General features: G+C 41.0%; 1 protein-coding gene across 1 annotated transcript in view; it reads left to right on the forward strand.

Annotated features, from left to right (window-relative positions):
• The window catches only part of LOC116597751 (myosin-IIIb-like), a 52,428-nt gene extending 34,798 nt beyond the window's left edge, over positions 1-17,630 (forward strand). The window contains exon 7 of the mRNA XM_032355908.1: positions 17,481-17,630. Within this exon, the coding sequence (XP_032211799.1) occupies positions 17,481-17,630 (150 nt within the window). The remainder of the gene's footprint in view (positions 1-17,480) is intronic.
• The last annotated feature ends 1,113 nt before the right edge of the window (positions 17,631-18,743 follow it).

Below are 18,743 nucleotides of genomic sequence, written 5' to 3' on the forward strand. Positions count from 1 at the left end.
AGTAACTTCAATATTTAGTTCAAATAGGCTATACTACAAACCAGGTAGCTAATGGAATGTGACCATAGCACAATCAAATGTTGATGAGCAGTCCAAACGTACAGTTCACTGGGGCAGCTCAAGGCTGTGGCAGGCATTGACTCACAGATTATCAGCACTCTCCATTTATTCCCTCTCTCTGCCTCATCTGGATATGACTAAAGTTGAAAAATACTGGGTAAAAGCAGTATCAACTCAGCAATATAGAATAAGAAAAATTCTAGGGGTGTCCTTCGTGTGCTAGTACTTCATACTATGTCAGGGAAGATAAGAAGGAAAGAAAACATTCAGCATAGAAACTATATATTTAACAGATTACCCTGAGCAAAATGAATTAACCAATAGGAAATTTAGTTTCTTGTGTAAGAACAGAAGTAGGTAGTTGCAGAGTTTGTTGACTCAGCAGCTAAGTGAAGCCATCAAAAATCCAGACTTCCCCCTGCAACCTGCACGTCTTTGTAGTTAGAAACTGACTTGGGAACAACCTTGCCTAAGCAGTAGTGGCTCCAGCATTCCAGTAGCCACCAGTTAAAGTACCCTTGGTACAAACAGATACCCTCCTTAACTTCCATGAGGCTGATCTTGTGTTGAAGAAGGTAAAGAAGGTTCTCTTCTGTCCTGGAGGTCCAACGCTGTCAGCTCTGTATTCATTTTCTAGGGATGCCATAGCAAAAATAGAACAAACTTTGTGGCTTAAAACAAGAGAAATTTATTATCTACCAGTTCTGGAAGCTAGAAGTCCAAAATCAGGGCATCAGCAGGGCTGTGCTGCCTCTGAAGCTTCCAAGATCCTTTTTCTCTTCTTCCTAGCTTCTCCTGGTTTGCTGGTGGTCTTTGACCTGTGGCTGCACAGCTCCAGTATCTACACTCTCCCTCTGTGCCTCTGCCTTAACAGGGCTGTCTTATCATAAGGACGTCCATCATATTGGATTAGGTGCCCACCATGCTCCAGTATAACCTTACCTTAACTCAGCTAATTATATCTGTAGCAACCCTATTTCCAAATAAGTTTTCATTCTGAGGTTCCGGGGGTTAGCACTTCAACATTTTTTTTTTTTTTTTTGGAGGATACAACTCAACCCATAACAACCCTCCAAATACTTAACACCCCTCCTCTCTAGTAAATAATTCAAGTTTCCAAGGTAATCAGTCATTTGGAATCTACACGTCTGCATGTTAGAGGAGCTAGCTTAGAGAGCCCAGCTTTGGCTGTTTGTACACACACACTCTTGCTCTCTCACACACACATACCATTCTCTCACAGCCTCAGGTGTTTAAGGCAAACACAGTTCTTTCTGGATGTACTAAGCATAGCAGATTGCCTTCCTACCTGGGTACCCAGCACCTTCAGAATTTTGTTCTGTCCTCCCTGATCTCTAGCTGAGCATTTTTAACTATCTCCTAAGATATGTGACACAGGTTACCTCCCTCAAACCTCTGTTTACGTTGAGCTCTGGTCTCCTGCCTCTTACTTTAGCCTATGTCTTAGATATTTATATATATTCCTATTAGCCATGTTTATTGTCTCTTTTCTCCTTTACTGTCTCCTGAGAGCCAATTTCATTTTTGAAAATTTTATTAACATAAAATGTATTATTTGCTTCAGGGGTACAGGTCTGTGAATCCTCAGTCTTACAAATTCACAGCACTCACCATAGTACATACCCTCCCCAATGTCCATAACCCAGCCACATAATTTCTCCCCCACCACACCCCTAGCAACAATCAGTTTTTTTCCTGAGATTAAGAGTCTCTTATGCTTTGCCTCCCTCCCCACTCCCATCTTGTTTCATGTTTTTCCCTCCTTTTCTCCCATGAACCCCCACCCTGCCTCTCAAATTCCTCATATCAGAGAGATCATATGATAATTTTCTTTCTCTGATTGACTTATTTAGCTTAGCATAATACCCTCTAGTTACATCCATGTCCTTGTAAATGGCAAGATTTCATTTTTTGATAGCTGCATATTATTCCATTGTATATATATATGCCACATCTCCTTCTTTTTTTTTTAAGATTTTATTTATTTGACAGAGAGAGATCACAAGTGGGCAGAGAGGCAAGCAGAGAGAGAGAGAGAAAGAGGAGGAAGCAGGCTCCCTGTGGAGCAGAGAACCCAATGTGGAACTTGATCCCAGGACCCCGAGATCGTGACCTGAGCTGAAGGCAGAGGCTTAACCCACTGAGCCACCCAGGCTCCCCTATATGCCACATCTTCTTTATCCATTCATCTGTTGATGGACATCTAGGTTCTTTCCATAGTTTGGCTATTGTGGACATTGCTGCTATAAGCATTCAGGTGCATGTGCCCCTTCGGATCACTACATTTGTATCTTTAGGGTAAATACCCAGTAGTGCAATTGCTGGGTCATAGCTCTATTTTCAACTTTTTGAGGAACCTCCATGCTGTTTTCCAGAGTGGTTGCACCAGCTTGCATTCCCACCAACAGTGTAGGACAGAGGGTTCCCCTTTCTCCGCATCCTTGCCAGCATCTGTCATTTCCTGACTTGTTCATTTTAGCCATTCTGACTGGTGTAAGGTGGTATCTCATTGTAGTTTTGATTTGTATTTCCCTGATGCCGAGTGATATGGAATACTTTTTTATGTGTCTCTTGGCCATCTGGATGTCTTCTTTGCAGAAATGTCTGTTCATGTCCTCTGGCCATTTCTTGATTGGATTATTTGTTCTTTGGGTGTTGAGTTTGGTAAGTTCTTTATAGATTTTATAGATTTTAGATAGTAGCCCTTTATCTGATACTGACAGCCATTTTCCTATAATAAAAGGCATAATAATATCTCATATTTCTGTATAATTTTTACAAAATTTTTTTTTAAGTGCTCACAACTATCTGTGAGGTTAACAGTTAGACATGAGTATGTGACTTTATAGATAAAGAATACAAGATTCTGGCAGGCTAAGTGCCTAGGGATACTGAGTGGTAGGGGTAGGTCGGTAATGGTGACGAGGATCTATATTTTGTGACCCACTGAACTAGAAGATTTCCAATACAACCCATGTCCACTGTCAGTATTGGTATTGCTCTGCTAGTATTTGCATCACATTCATGCCTCATAATATCCTGGTCTATAGCAAAATGGGATATAAGCCTACTTTATGGATATTGACGGTGATGGTGGGGGTTGGAGAAATTGATCCTTCATCTTCCCTTCCCACTGTCACATGTAGCAAAGAATTAAACTGAATGTTTGTAAGTGACTGAAGCTCAAGAAAAAAGATCAAAGTATCATTATTATTGGGGACATTTGTAGACTATGTTAGAATAATGCCTTGGTGTTAACTGACATGCATGTGTGTGGCCATGCTGATTGGTAAATTATTGAAATACTTCCATTCTGGATGGTAAATGGCTGGCATCCAGAGTCCCTTGAATTCTCCTTGGCCACCAGAGGTGCCTGTCTCTTTCCTTTGGATACCCCAGATCTTCTAATGGTTCAGCCACTGTAGGTCGTATCTGTCAAGTAAGGGACCTCAAGGACCAGCTCCAGTGCCATGAGCCAGCTGGGTGTCAGATAGTTTAAATATTGTACCTGCTAAGCAGTGGATGATGGGCAGGGGACTTTCACTTGCTGAGGGTGCATTAATGTATCAGGAACTAGCTTAGGGATGCTTAATACATGATTTCACTTCAACAGCTCTCTCTAGTAGATGTTATTTTCTCCATTTTCCCACTGAGGAACGTGAGGCTCAAAGAAGTCATGCCGAAATCCACATACCTAGTAAGTCCTGAACTGTTTGGCCTTACAGACAGCATGGAATGCAAGTCCCATTTGACAGATGAAGAAATTAAGGCAGAGAGAGGCTATTCTCTGTGCCAGTTCAGAGCAGTCTTTGTCCCAGAATTCAGGTTTCCCAACCCACTAGCCCTGTACTCTTTCACTTTAGTGTGTTCACAAAACGTGTTCAGTGTGGAGAATGTGTGCTGAGATAGCTCATACAACAAAGACGCACAGAGATGTAGTGGAATAGTATTCTGAAACTGGAGCATGAGACCATCGTTTTAAAAAGACACACACACATGAAGGACCTATCACCAGTAATTTATAGTTGACTACACTTTACAGTCCCACCAGTGAGAGAAGTAGCCCATATATTAAGGATCCAGTTTACTTGGCATCTTCCTAAAACAACTAAAGGTCTGTTTCTGTATTAGAAAGCAGACTTGTGGATAAAGTAAACATTTGCTTCTTTTCAGAAAAATTTTTTTTTTTTGTTTTTACTTCCATCTGCCCGTTGTTGCAAACAAGAGCTAATCAGCTGAGCAGAGAAACAGATGTGCTATGACGGCTCCAAAACTGGGTCTCTGCCTGAAAAAGGGTCTTGACAGGGGACGGTTGCCATAACAACAAGCTGACACCAATGCAGAAATATCACAGGCTTTTTGTACCACTCTTGCCTTCATTAATTATGCTTTTCCTAGCTAAATGATACGATAATGTGATTTCCTTTAGTACTGCCAGGACTAGAGATGACAAATGAGATATTTTGTGTTGAAGGGCTCAGAAAGCCATAAAAACACTACAGAACTGAAATAGTGTTGTCATTATTAGCATTTCGCTTCCTAAGCTCTAGTTAATGGATTTGGTCCCCAAATAAGAGTTAGCATTTATTGAGTGCTTACTATATACCAGGTATTAAGTGCATTATTTTTTATTTTTGTTAGAAAATGATTTTTTATTATTTACTTATTTTGTTTTTTATTGAAGTGTAGTTGACACACAATGTTACTTTAATTTCAGGAGTACAATATAGTAATTCAGCAACTCTGTTATGCTATCTTCACCATAAGTGTAACTATCATCTGTCACTATAAAATGCTACTAAAATACCATTGACTGTATATTCCCTGTGCTGTACCTTTCATCCCCATGCCTTATTCATTCCATAGCTGGGAAGCCTGTACCTCCCATTCCCCTTTATTTATTCTGCTCATCACGCCATCCCTCTCCCCTCTGTCAACCACCAGTTTGTTGTCTGTATTTATGGTGTTCTTTCTGCTTTGTTTGTTCTTTTGTTTTGTGTTTTAGATTCCATGTGTAAGTGAAATCATATGGTATTTGTCTTTCTCTCTCTTAGCATAATGCCCTGTAGGTCCATCTGTGTTGTCACAATCTCTCATTCTTTTTTATGGCTATGTGATATTCCATTATATATAAAGACCACATTCTTCTTTATCCATTCACCTATTGCTGGACACTTGTATTGCTTTGTATCTTGGCTATTGTAAATTATGCTGTAGTAAACATAGGGGTGCAGACATTTTTTGGGCACTAAGTGCTTTATATGAATGAATTCTTTTATAATCCTCACAATAACTCCATAATTTCAGTGCTATTACTAGTCCAGTGGTTTGGATTAAGTAAGTCACAGAAAGACTCTTCTTGTCCTTGGACAAGGTATTATGATGTCACCAGGTTTTGAACCCAGCTATTTAGCTCCAGAGTCCTTAACCACCATACTAGCGTAAACCGTTTGTGACCACCAGTGTACGAGATAAGATTTAAACATTGTCAGTTTTATAATTACTTTAGATAAGAATGATCCTTCCTAATATGTTGAGGAAAATGTAATAATTCAACATGATGCTAGAAGCCAATGTGATTAATCCCCAAGGGAAGGATCTGAAAAAACAAAATGACAAAGTTCTTCAGAAGAGAATTTAGGAGATTTGGATTTTAGTTTTAGCCCTGCCACTCATTTTTAGAAAGCGATTGTGGCTTAGTTATTTTAATATGGCTTCAGTTTGGGGAGAAAAGTTAAGAGCACACATTTTGGAGTCAGACCTGGGAGCAAATTGTAGATCCTGCTTACCCACCTAATCGTGGACCTTAGGCAAGTTCCTGAATATTTGTGATTAGTAAGGTGGGGAGAAGTTAAAGAGGTAAAATGAGAAGGAAAAAAAAAAAAACAGCTTCAAAGGACAAAATCAAATGATGCACTGAACATGTTTTGTGCAGTCCCTGGCATAGTAAGTATTTTTTAAAATGGTGGTGCGTATTGTCTGAACCTAGCCCTCCCTAACTTGGTCTCATCTGTAAGAAGAAGAGATTGGCTTGGGTAGTTTCTGCCTCCAAGCTCTCTTCTGTTTCTCAGAGAAGATTTACAGGTTTTTGGGAGAAAAACCTCTTCTAGCTCACATATTCCATGGCTCTGGTGTTCCTCCGATGATGAAGGCAGGATCTCTCCAAGCTCTCAGTATGGGAGAAGTGGCATAAACGGTGAGAACATCAGAGTCCATTTTTACCTGACTTTTTTTAAATGACTGGGGATTATTGGGATCCCATGTGCCAGTCATATCTCTGAAAGAAATGCAGAGCTTGTTTGCTCAGGAGATTCAAGTGAGGGGTTTAGCACCCAGATCACTGACTGGAAGACTTGGGTGTCTTCCCTTAAGATATTCATTCCTGGGCGCCTGGGTGGCTCAGTGGGTTAAGCCGCTGCCTTTGGCTCAGGTCATGATCTCAGGGTCCTGGGATCGAGTCCTGCATCGGGCTCTCTACTCAGCAGGGAGCCTGCTTCCTCCTCTCTCTCTCTCTGCCTGCCTCTCTGCCTACTTGTGATCTCTCTCTGTCAAATAAATAAATTAAAAAATCTTTAAAAAAAAAAAAAAAAAAGATATTCATTCCTGAGATTCTGTACCCATTTGTCTTCCCTGATTTCCTCCAGACTCTTATGTCAGCTTCTAAGAAATAGTGGAATTCCTTTCCTTCTTGTTCTGGGCTGACCCTACCTGCATTCCCACAGTGGTTCTGCCTTGAAGGGCTCTGAAGCACAATCCAGGTACTTGGGGCTCTGGTGGGTGAAGGGCCCAGGGTAAGGGTAAAATGATTGAGTGCAGCCCCAGCCTTTAACCTCAGCTTCAGCAAGAGGTCCTCTCTCAGCTGGAGCTCTGCAGGGAAGTTGAGTCATGTGTCATATGTTAGTGCAGAGGTGGGGGGCTGGCCCTGGAGGTGGTGGTGACATGTTGTCACCCTCCTCGATGGGTCTAAATATAGAACTCCATCTGAGGCTTCAGCTCCCAGATGTGCAGAAGCATGTGAGGGCCAGAGCAGAGGCCTTTTATCTCCTCTCCTCCCGCCATCCCACACTCAGTGATGAGCAAGTAGTATCAAAATAAGGGCCTCTGTGAACAATTGGAGCTTTCGAGGCTGTCCTCCCACCCCTCCCTGGGAAGTTTAGAAGGGCCAAACTGTTCCCACAGGGGCAAAAGTACTTGCTGAAGGAATGTCAGACCTGGCCTTGGTTCTTCCAGAGCTCTGAGTCCCAAATTACCTGGTGGCTACCCTTCCATCAGGGCCTCCACTGCCCTGCCCAGGGCCCAGGGCCCAGGGGTTCAGTCCCATGAAAGGGAATTCATGCCTAGGCCAAACCTTGCATTTGGTCTTTTGCCTGATGGTCACTGAGAAAGCAAAGGGAGGAGGGTATTCAGCCTCAGGAAAGGGGTGGGGGTGAGGCAGGAGCCTTGGGGTGGGGGTGAGGCAGGAGCAGGTGGGGTGTGGGGAGACTAGTATTTGTAGTGTTCTATTACGTCCCAGGTTTTTTCCACACCTTCTTTAGTTTTAGAAGGTTAAAGGAAATGACTCCCTGGTAGGAATGTATGACATTCCCAAGGGCATCCTGGTTTGCATGGTGACATCAGCCTGTGAGAGGACAGAATCCGGAGACAACTTGCAAATAAAGGGGTATGCCTGTGTTGGAGCATTCAGATATTTTATTTGATTTGCTTCCTTTCCATTTCTGCAGTTCTGTTATAGTGGAGAAAATCTCTACCTACCCCCCCCATTAGTTTCTTTTCTTTCTTTCTTTTTTTTTTTTAAAGATTTTATTCATTTACTCGACACAGAGAGAGAGACCACAAGTAGGGGGAGAGGCAGGAGGAGAGAGAGGGGGAAGCAGTCTCCCTGCTGATCAGAGAGCTCGATGTGGGGCTCGATCTCAGGACCCTGAGATCATGACCTGAGCCAAAGGCAAAGGCTTAATTAACCCACTGAGCAACCCAGGTGCCCCAGATCCCCATTAGTTTCTTATTGTGGGCTCATGCTTCAATTCTATTACCTACTAGCTGTGTGACTTTGGGCACGTTTCTTAACCTTTTTGAATCTGTTTCTTCATTGGGGGTAATAAAACCTGACCTAACAAGCTGTAAAATGCCCTGAATTGTAGAACTGCTATTCATTCTTTCCTTACCTGAACCCTGGTAGAAATGGAACATTAGCTGGCAAAGGGCAGGGGCAGCAAGGAAGTGAGAGGCAGCAGTAAATCCATCTGCTTAAGTGGAGGGTGTGCTTACATGCTCCCAGGTATGGAAGTTACTGTGGCTATGGCTTATGGTACATGAAATCTCTTTGGCAATGACCTAATGTTCCCTGTTTGATAAGAATTCCCAGGAGATGCCTCTCAGGAGGGAAGTGGGGGGACCATGGATCTTGCTCCTGGTATGGCCACAAACCAGCTGTGTAACTCTGGACAAGTCACCTCCCGCCCCCTCCACCTCCAACTCTGGGACTTGAGTTTCCAAGGGGGTTGCCAAAGGTCTGCCTTTGGCTTGGGTCGTGGTCCTGGGGTTCTGGGATTGAGCCCTCTCTGCTCAGTGGGGAGCCTGCTTCTCCCTTTCCCTCTGCCCCTCCACCCCACTATGTTCTCCCTCTCTGGTTCACTCTCTCTGTCTCAGATAAATGAAATCTTAAAATAAAACAAACAAACAAAAAAATCTAGATCCTAAGATCCCTTCTAGCATCCATTTCTGGTAGGGAAAGCTGCTGCAACGGGGGAGGATAGTGGGATTATACTGGGTTTCCAAGCAAATGTGTTCATTTAGAGCCTTTTTTTTTTTTTTTAATTAAACAACAGATATTTGTTTCTCACAGTTCTAGAGGCTGGAAGTCCAAGATCAGCATGTCTGCAGATTCAGTATCTGGTGGGGCCTGCTAGGTTCCTGGTTCATAGATACCATCTCCTCACTGTGTCCTTACATGGATTCAGAACATTTTGCATACTAAGGGTGCATAGAACAATATGGGCACACTAATTTACCTTTCACAAAGGAGTTCTGTGAATTTTGGTCCTGAGATGGATATGGGGCTTATCACATAAATAAGAATAAATGACACATTCCTGGGGCTTTGGGGAATTTAAGTGCAAAGTCAGCCTGGCCTCAAATCCAAAACCAGTTCACCTCTAACCTCTACTACCATGGTGGGAAGTTGGTATTGCGCAGGCATTAATTTGGAACCTTGTTTTATTTCTCTAAAGGCAAAGTTGAATGTTAGCAATCCTGAGAAAAGTCTTGTAAACATTATATTTTAATTCGAGACCTTCCTGATTTTCATAAGGATAGTTTAAAAATAATTTAAATTATTTTTGGCAGTTTATCGATATATAAAATATAGTTTCAATTCTAGCCTTGAGTTTTATGAAAGAACCCCCACCAAAAGAAAACCCAACCAATCCTATCAATTTCAGATCTTCTAATCCACATCCCCTTGACAAAAAAAAAAAAAAAAAAAAAAAAAAAAATCAAGCAAATCTCAAATGTATCCTTCCTTGAAGTTATATTTCATCAAAAGGAAGAGACTTCATATGTTTATTCAGTATCTCAGCTTCTAACACTTTAAGATGTTTGTATGTAAATCTGGTGAATAATATTTGCCATTGAAATATTTTTAACTGAAATTTCCAATTCAAGAAAAGTTCTGTTTCAGAAATGTTTAGGATCAATAACATATACCGATTATGCTACATAAATTGCAAAAGCAAAATGAGGAATCCTATTTGCCCGTGCACCTCTCAGCCCATCTTATTTGGCAGTGTGTTGACTGCATTTTTGGGTTCAAGGTCGGCCAAGGATTAATAGCTTTAGGTCTATTTGCCTTGCCGATTTTAGAGCTGAATTTAGCTCTTGAAATAACAGCATTTTGCCTGCGTACTTGAGTGAAATTTTAATCTTGAGCTTTGATTACAATTTTGTATCACACCATCAATTCTAGTAAGGTAAGAAATCAGAACATATAAGGCAAACCTAACTGCATTTTTAATGACATTTAAAAATATTAGTGGGAAAATGCGAGTGTCCGAGTGACATCTATTATTTTTTAAGTTTGATGAGCTATTTTTTATGAGTAAAAAATATTTTTCCTTATATTAGATGGTGCTCCTATAATACTACTTGCTTGAAAGTATTGGTTAAAGTCACATTATTGAAAGAGATTTCAGTCCAGCAGCTCTTTGATATATAATTTGATAAATGGTTTAAGTTAAATATCTTGTCAGAGAAATCTAGGTTTTCTGAATGCAGGAGCTCATATGTTACTGTCTTTTATCCCCTTTACATCTAATCTAATACAGGTGTTTTTCTTAGATAATGAAGACCTTGAGATGAGGAGAGACTGTTTTGTTCCCTTAGGTTCCTATAGCCCAAGTCTTTTTGCAAGAGATAGAAAGTGGATCTTAATTCTATCTTCAGAGCTTTATCAGCAAGCCCTACTCTTGGTCGAGGCTGAAATGAAACTATAATCATGGAGCATTTCATGGGATCGTGATGGCCTAAGGAAGTGAAAGTACTACCTGTAGCCTTGTGCTTACATAGAAAGGGTTATTGTTGGAAAGGGAATTTCTTTAATTCTTCTTGTGTTAATCTCATGGGAACCTGGTTTCATGACCAAGATACTACCTTTAACCTGCCAACTTATTGATGAAAAATCCCAATAGCCAACAAATACTCTAGAGGAATGAAAGATGTCCTTGAAAATTAAGGCAAACTTTTCAGTACTTATTTAGGTTTTTAAGACAAAAAACAGACAATATTTGCTTTTTGTTGTAGAAAGAATTCATGTTCCCTCTAGACACTTTAGAAAATGCAAAAAGGGTTAAATAAGTAAACAAAATAGGTATTACCCATACATCAGTGACACAGTGATATCTCTAATTAATTTTGATACCATAGAAAAAGCTGGGTAACCAGCATTTTCATAATCAGTACATCAAAACAAGGCCCAGAGAAAGCAGTTGCTTGGTTTGCATGGGAAGAAGAGGTGCAAGGAGTTGAGGTAATTTGCCAATGTAATCTAGTAAGGGATTGGAAAACCAAGACGAAAGTGCCTGGCTCTGGGATTTTCTTTCACCAGCCAGAGGTACAAATTTTTCTACAATCCAAGAGCTACTAAGAGTTGTTTTTTCTCTGCCATTCCCCTGGTAACTGAGGAAAGGGTCACCTCTCCTCAACAGAAATCTGCTGACCATGCCCAGTGGTGGACCAGGAGATGATATGTGTCAAAGCAGTTGTGTTATCAAGTTGTGGGTGCAGTTTTAGCCCTGAACTTCTTTGGGAAAAGGGAGGAGGTCCTCCCTCTGTGGGGTGGGAAGGAATGACAAGGGACATTTAGAGGGTCTGGAACTTTGGAATACATTAACCTGAAGAAGGCTAAAGAGAACTGCCCTAATAAAGATATTTGACTGATATTTAGCCTTTGCTCTAAAGACCGGTAGAGCTAAACTGTTAGTGAAAACTGATTTCTTGTTCTCATGTTCTTCTAGAAAGAGAAGTTTTTGGCAGCCAAGGAAGTAATGACTGACATTTGGGAGGCTCAAGCCTATTTCAGTAGCTATTCAGTAGCCCATTTCAATAGCTATTGCCATTGGGCACTGTGGCTGCTAACGCATAGATATTGTTAGTAATCCAAGCATAAGTGCTTTTCCTCATCTTAAAATAAGCATCAGTGTAGTCTAAGGGTACCAGAAAAGCCATAAGTTCACATTTCAAGGTAGGAACATACTCCATTAACCGGCATCCAAACCATTGTTCTGATGTTGAAGCTCATCTTTCCTAACAGGCATTATCATAGCAACCAGCATCTTTTCATAGACTTTAAGACCTTTTACAAAATATTGACAATGAAGTCTTTAAGGTTCCAGCCTTCTGGATCACACTCCAGAATAATCTGTTTGCTCAAGCTAATTTGCATGGAGAGGTTAACCTCTGTTTGAGATCAACCCCAAAATCACTTATTTAGAAAGCATAAAGCCGTAAGAGTATATAAGCTGGAAGGGATAGCAGAGATCATTCCTTCCCACCTTTCTGTTTTATAGATAGAAAGTGAGAGCCCTATAACTCAAGAAGCCTCAGCTCAGAGTTTTCAAGGGACTTGCTCAAAGGCACTCAGCTAGTAAATAATGGAGTTCAGACTTTCTGAATTGCATTCAGATTCCATTCTGAAGATTTTTCAACACAGTTTCCCTGAAGTGTGCCACAAATTGATGTGGACAGGAAGGAAAGAAAGATAAGACATAATCCTTACTGTGGGTTACTTCTGTTCACTTAAGGGGTCGCTTTACTGAGATCATCAAGGCTCTGGCCCCTTTAAAACATAAAAAAAAATGATGAGGTTAATAGTAGATTAGAACCAAGTGGTTAAAACTATTTATTAAAACTCAGAAACAGGGGTGCCTGGGTGGCTCAGTGGGTTAAGCCTCTGCCTTTGGCTCAGGTCATGATCTCAGGGTCCTGGGATCGAGCCCTGCATTGCGCTCTCTGCTCAGCAGGCAGCCTGCTTCCCCATCTCTCTTTCTCTCTGCTTGCCTCTATGCCTACTTGTGATCTCTCTGTCAAATCAATAAATAAAATCTTAAAAAAAAATAAAACTCAGAAACCGTATAAACACTGATATGCCAGAGACTTGGGTTTTTAAAGGCAGCTATGCAGAATTATGTAAATTTATGTACCTCTGAAACTTCTCAAGAGTCAGAGAGTTAATATTTTATTTTATTATTATGATTTTAAAGATTTCATTTATTTATTTGACAGAGAGAGAGAGAGAAAACAAGTAGAGGGAGCAGTAGGCAGAGGGAGAGGGAAAAGCAGATTCCCTGCTGAGCAGGGAGCCTGATTGGGATTTGATCTGAGGATCAGGATCATGACCTGAGCCGAAGGCAGATGCTTAATTGACTGAGCCATCCAGGCACCTCAAAAGGAGAATATTTTAATCTTGGAGTCATTAGGCCACTAGCAAGTACTGTATTAGGACTCTGTCTCTGTTTTGAATCATTTAATGCTATGCTCTTAGCCTTTGCTGGGTACACTAAACATTTGTAACTGTTCATATACATGTCTCATGGGACACTGCAGAAGGCACATCCTCTTCACATCAACCTCCAACATGCTATGGGACTTTAAAATCAACTTGGGAGAATCCATACTTTATAAAATTGACATTTATTAGCAGGTTTCTATTCACAACACTGGATTAAGATAGACACACAAATTTGTTAAAGTTTATGATAAACAACCTGGTATCTGCTTCTGGTACTTATAACTGTATTAAAACTACAAATTTTGAGGAGTTTTGTTGGCAACTAACAATAGGAGGATTTACATCTATAGAGTTCTGAGATGTAAGGTATATTTACTGTAACATAAAACTTCATGTAGTCACTGAAAACATGTATTTTATCATTACCCTTTAGTATATAGTCTGCTTCTGATCTTAAGAGAATTTCGGTTTTCTCACTGCATTTATGTGGAAAAAAGTGAGTTCCCAAGAGTACAAGCTATTTTTCTACATCCGGTGAGGGGTAGAACTCAGACCCAATTTGAACTTGTCATACTGCCTGCCAAAATGACTTCTCCTCCCTACATCCCTGACGGCACCATCATTCTCCTGATCACCCAGGATCAAGATGTCAGTCTTTCTGGATGTGTCCCTTTCCCTAACCTCCCATATTAAATCCCTCTCCAAGGGAAGACCAATCCTGCAGGTCTTCTCTTGAGCTCTTTCTTATACCTATTCCGTCCTCCCTATTCCACTGCCACCAACATCATTTATACTCCTATGACTGAAGCAAAGACTTGAGGTCAAGGAATGTATGTGTACACTTGCCTTGGGCACGTCTCCTCCTTGGGGTGGTGGTAGTGAAGTGAGGTGAAGAGATACAAGAGAATGAGGTGTTTGGGGTCCTGGGCCTGAGTCCATGCCATCTCACTCTGTTTCTCTCTACCCCTCATGTTAAACATGACTTACAGAACCTGGGAAACTTGGTCTCAGCACAGTATACTTATTTGCTGTTGCCAGTGTCCTTTTCTTAGGAGAGTAGCAGAACATCTGATTCAGAGAGCTCTTTGAAAGGTTGCCTTCTCTTTTGGGCAAGGGAACCAAAGACCAATCGACCATCTAAGCATTCTTAACTCAGCTTTATTTTACCTAGAAATAAGGAGAATACTGTGCTGAGGAGAATGGGGTTACTTCTCCTTAAGAAATAGTTGTAGATTTTGGTGTTGGATAGAGAAGGAATCCAGGTCCAAGATGTGCTGACCCCAGCTGTGGTGCATCCTCTTAGGGTGTGTCTATGAATCCCACATGTAGCTCACATAAGGGGTCTTTTACTTCTGTGAAAGATTGCTCCTGAAAGAGACTCCTTCCAAGGAGATGGGAGTTTAAGTGACAAAAATCTCAAGAAACCTGGTTAATTTATTCAAAATATGAGTGCAGCAGCTGATAATTCAGCCATTCTTTGAACATAAACTTTATTGTGTAGAACACTTATCATATTATAATGTTTTGTTTACTTGTCTCTTCTCTTCCTGGATTCAAATTCTGGCTGTGACAAAGACTAGCTGTGGGCCATGGGTAAGCTATTTAACTGTGCTATGCTTCAGTCTCCACACCTATGCAAAGTGAGGATAGCACCTACCTCACAGAAGATTATGAAGATTAAATTGTGAATTTAAGTTCACAGTGTGGAATTAAATTGTGAATATTACATGTGTGAACTTAGCTTTCCCTCTCTAGGACCTGGTACCATGCCTGACTCATGGGTACTCCGTAATTATCTGTGAATTATTTTAGTAGCAAAATTTTCTGTAAACCTCTTTGGAAGGCTGATCTTAAAGAATTTCTTTGTTGAATTACAAACTAAGTTTCGGGAGGAGAATTTGGCCAAAAGATACTATTAGTCAGACAGAACCGAAGATAAGATCTGTCTGTAGAGAGAAGTTGAAACCAGATAAATATTTTGAATATTTTATGACTGCACTTGTGAAACATTAGGATATCTCCATTCTCACATTTGGATGGGTTCTTGGACTTGCCTTCTGTGTCACATCTAAGATGGCTGGAAGTTGATTTGAATTTCCTCCCATAAAGTGTGGACTTTGGGCACTAGACACTTTTTGTTGTCTTACTTCCCCAGGCATGGTCTCCCTCTAATATCCCAAGCATTTGGAGCTCGTGTCCTTTATTGGACATGCTAGTTCATATTGTCTTAGGACATTTAGAGTGGACATGGTTTGTCATTTACTTATAGGTTCACTTTAAATTTTAGTTGGATGTAGCTTTTGCTGGAGAAGGACAGAGTCTTATTTTTCTTTCCCTCTTAGGAACATGTAAGAATGGTGAGCTGTTTGCTGATTGATAGGTCTAAAATTATGTTTGTTCCACATGTTTAGAAATGTCATTTCTGAAAGGGAAGGTGGTGAATAGCCTTCTCTGGAGATCTTTAAAAATAGCAGTGTTTCTCACCTGATTGGGATATGGAAGGGAGGTTTGGGGAGACTGCGAAATGGCTTCTGCTTCTGAAGTTGGAATTATTTGAACTTTAGTTTGAATGCACACTTAGAAATCACGTTTTAAAATGGCAGAATATTCTATGGCAGTTAGTCTATTCAGAAGAGAGGGCTGGGTTCAGGCCAGGGATGCAAGAACATGAAAAGAGCTACTTCGGTTCAGAAACCAGAAGAGAAGCGTAGAGGGCAATGATAAAAGCAAAAGCACCAGGTCTCAGGTGAGACGGTAGGCATTATTTGGCATTGCAAGGCCAATTAAATGGGTCTAAGAAGAGATATAATAGTTTTCTGTCACTACCATTGTAATATTGCACATGTGAGGCTTAAAACAACACATGTTTGTTCTTCGGGTCATTAGTCAGGTATAAGACTCACCCCTGCTAAAATGGACTTCTCCATCCGAAGTCTCACCGACATCTCAGACTTAACAGGTCCGCAGCAGAGCTCCTGCCTTTTAACCCAAAGCTGCTTCTCCTGTCTTCCCCATCTCATCAAATACCAGTTCTATTCTGGAACTGCTCATGTCAAAAACTGTGGACTCGTCTTCAACTCCTCTTTCTCATGAGCCCCAGTCAGCAAATCTGCCTTCAAAATTATGTAATCAGTCTGATTATTTCTCACTGTCTGTAGTTTGGATTCTTGTGGTAGCATTTTAAATTGGTTTTGCTTCCTCTACTCCTGTCCCATTTTAATGTATCCTCAGCATAACAGCCACAGAGATCTGCTAACGTGAAAGCAGAATCTGTCACTCTGTTCTTCAGAGCCGGTTGGCCCATCTTACTCAGAATCAAAGCCAAATACCTTCCAGTGGCCTAACAGTGCGGGCAGGCCTGTCACTCTGGCCCCACAGGGTTCTTCAGTGATGTCACTTGTCTGCCACATAGGCCATTTAGAGCAGTACAAAATTTCCTACCTGCCTGTAGCCAAGGGTCATCCTTGGTTGAGGAGAAAGACTTGGGGTCAAATAGGGACACCTGGTTCTTCAACATTTTCTGGTCTACCCCAGCTTTCTTCTAGTCCCACTGTGACAGCCCCAAGTCTCAGTGGAGGGGCTTTTCCTGTCTAACTCAAAAGGTTGATAGAAAGAGGTTTCCTCACAGGGTTCCATGCTCCCCAAACCAGGGACAAGCCCAGGGACATTTCTGGTTCTGCTGCTCTTGTACACAGTAGGGAGTGGTTCCTATTTTATGTTAACGACCTCAGTCTTCCAGTCTTCCAAACATCTTTCTGCTCAATTGGCCACACTCCTGGAGATTTTGTGCAGGAAACAAGCATCTTTGCAAACAACTGTTCCTTGCTGTTAATTCAGCAGCTGGTAATAAGGTGAAGGCAGACAAAGACTTTCCTTAAGGGATGTCAGAGCAGGCTCAGCGAGGTATGAACCATGCCTCCTCTTGCACTGTGCTTGCTAGAGGGTTCAATGCATGCTTATTGTATTGAAATATTTTATAAAGTTAATGAACATCGAGCTGACAAATCAGTCACATACAAATAACATCTAGATGACACATCCCTTACTATCACTGGGATTCAATATCAGAATAACCAAAAGATGGGGCGCCTGGGTGGCCCAGTGGGTTAAGCCGCTGCCTTCGGCTCAGGTCATGATCTCAGAGTCCTGGGATCGAGTCCCGTATCGGGTTCTCTGCTCAGCGGAGAGCCTGCTTCCCTCTCTCTCTCTCTGCCTGCCTCTCCATCTACTTGTGATTTCTCTCTGTCAAATAAATAAATAAAAAAAATCTTTAAAAAAAAAAAAAAAAAAAAAAAAGAATAACCAAAAGAACTAAGAGGGGGCTAGGATAGTCCATGGGTCTTTTAGGACATCGGAGGTGGCAGTGGGGTTGATGTGTTTTGCTTTTGTCTGATAGGTCATTGCTTGTGAGCAGCAGTATGACTCTTCCTATGACGCTCGGTGTGACGTCTGGTCCTTGGGGATCACAGCTATTGAACTGGGGGATGGAGACCCTCCCCTCTTTGACATGCATCCTGTGAAAACGCTTTTTAAGATTCCAAGGTAGGACACAAGATGGCGCTCTTGGCTCATTAGTTCTTTGTGAAAGAGGCTGGTTAAGAGGAATAATAAATAGTTAGTGAACAATTTCTGGCCAAACCAGAGAAAGCCTGATTATAAAATGTATTTCTTTTCTGGGAAAATAGGGGGAGTGGAGGAGGAAAGAGGATGGATGCTCCTGAAAGACAGCATATTCCAAGAAAATAGGACGTGTTGTAACCATTACATATATTTTCAGTACTTTGATTTTTCTGAAATACTCCTTTATTGTGTTTTGCACCAGAGGACTAAAATGCAATTTTGGATTAAGTAATGTGTTTACATACCAGGGTTTTCTTTTTAATTATATAATCACATCTGGTCATTTTGTTTGTTTGACTCTTTCTCAAATATTCAGGAAAATTTGGGGATGAAAAAGTGAGTATTATATTTTCATATCTACTCAGAGCAGCACTAAAAAAAATATCAGAAAAGTAAATCAGTTAAAAGACCTTCTCTCCATCCCGATTTCCATCTCAATGGGACACTGTGCTGAAAGAGGTCCATTTGGAGGGCATTTAAATGCTAGTATATTTTCTATTGTATGTATGCATAAGAGGTTTGTGCAAGAGGTTTGGTTGTTTGTTTTTCATCGGAATCGGGCTGCTGTTTGGCAGCTTAAGCTTCTGGTTACCGAAAAAGAAGCAATCAGGGAGCTCTTTCCTGGGTGGGTTGCAGATTAAGAGATTTATACTCTCCGAAAACATTTCTCTCTCAGAGGAAGACTCTGGGTGGGCTCACTACTTTAACAATGCAAGTGTTAACCTTTCCTTATCTGTACAATCACACAGCCTTTAAAAATTTTGCTTGATTGCAATTTGCATTTCTGATTAGGTCTATTTATATGCAGATGAGGCTCTGTGGCGTTCTTCATCATAATGTTATCGTTTTATACCTAATCCAGATGTGAACAGCCACCCACCATTATTCCAAAAATGATTCCACCCAACTCAGGGTTGGTCTTTTTGCCTTTTCCAAAGTACAAAAACAAGTCCAGGCAATTACTACAACAGACAAAGGGACTGACTTTTAAAATTAATGGTCTGGTGATCATTCAAAACGATGTAAGAATGCAGGACCA

The sequence above is a fragment of the Mustela erminea genome, chromosome 8 (assembly GCF_009829155.1).
Source record: "Mustela erminea isolate mMusErm1 chromosome 8, mMusErm1.Pri, whole genome shotgun sequence".
NCBI classification, from domain to species: domain Eukaryota; kingdom Metazoa; phylum Chordata; class Mammalia; order Carnivora; family Mustelidae; genus Mustela; species Mustela erminea.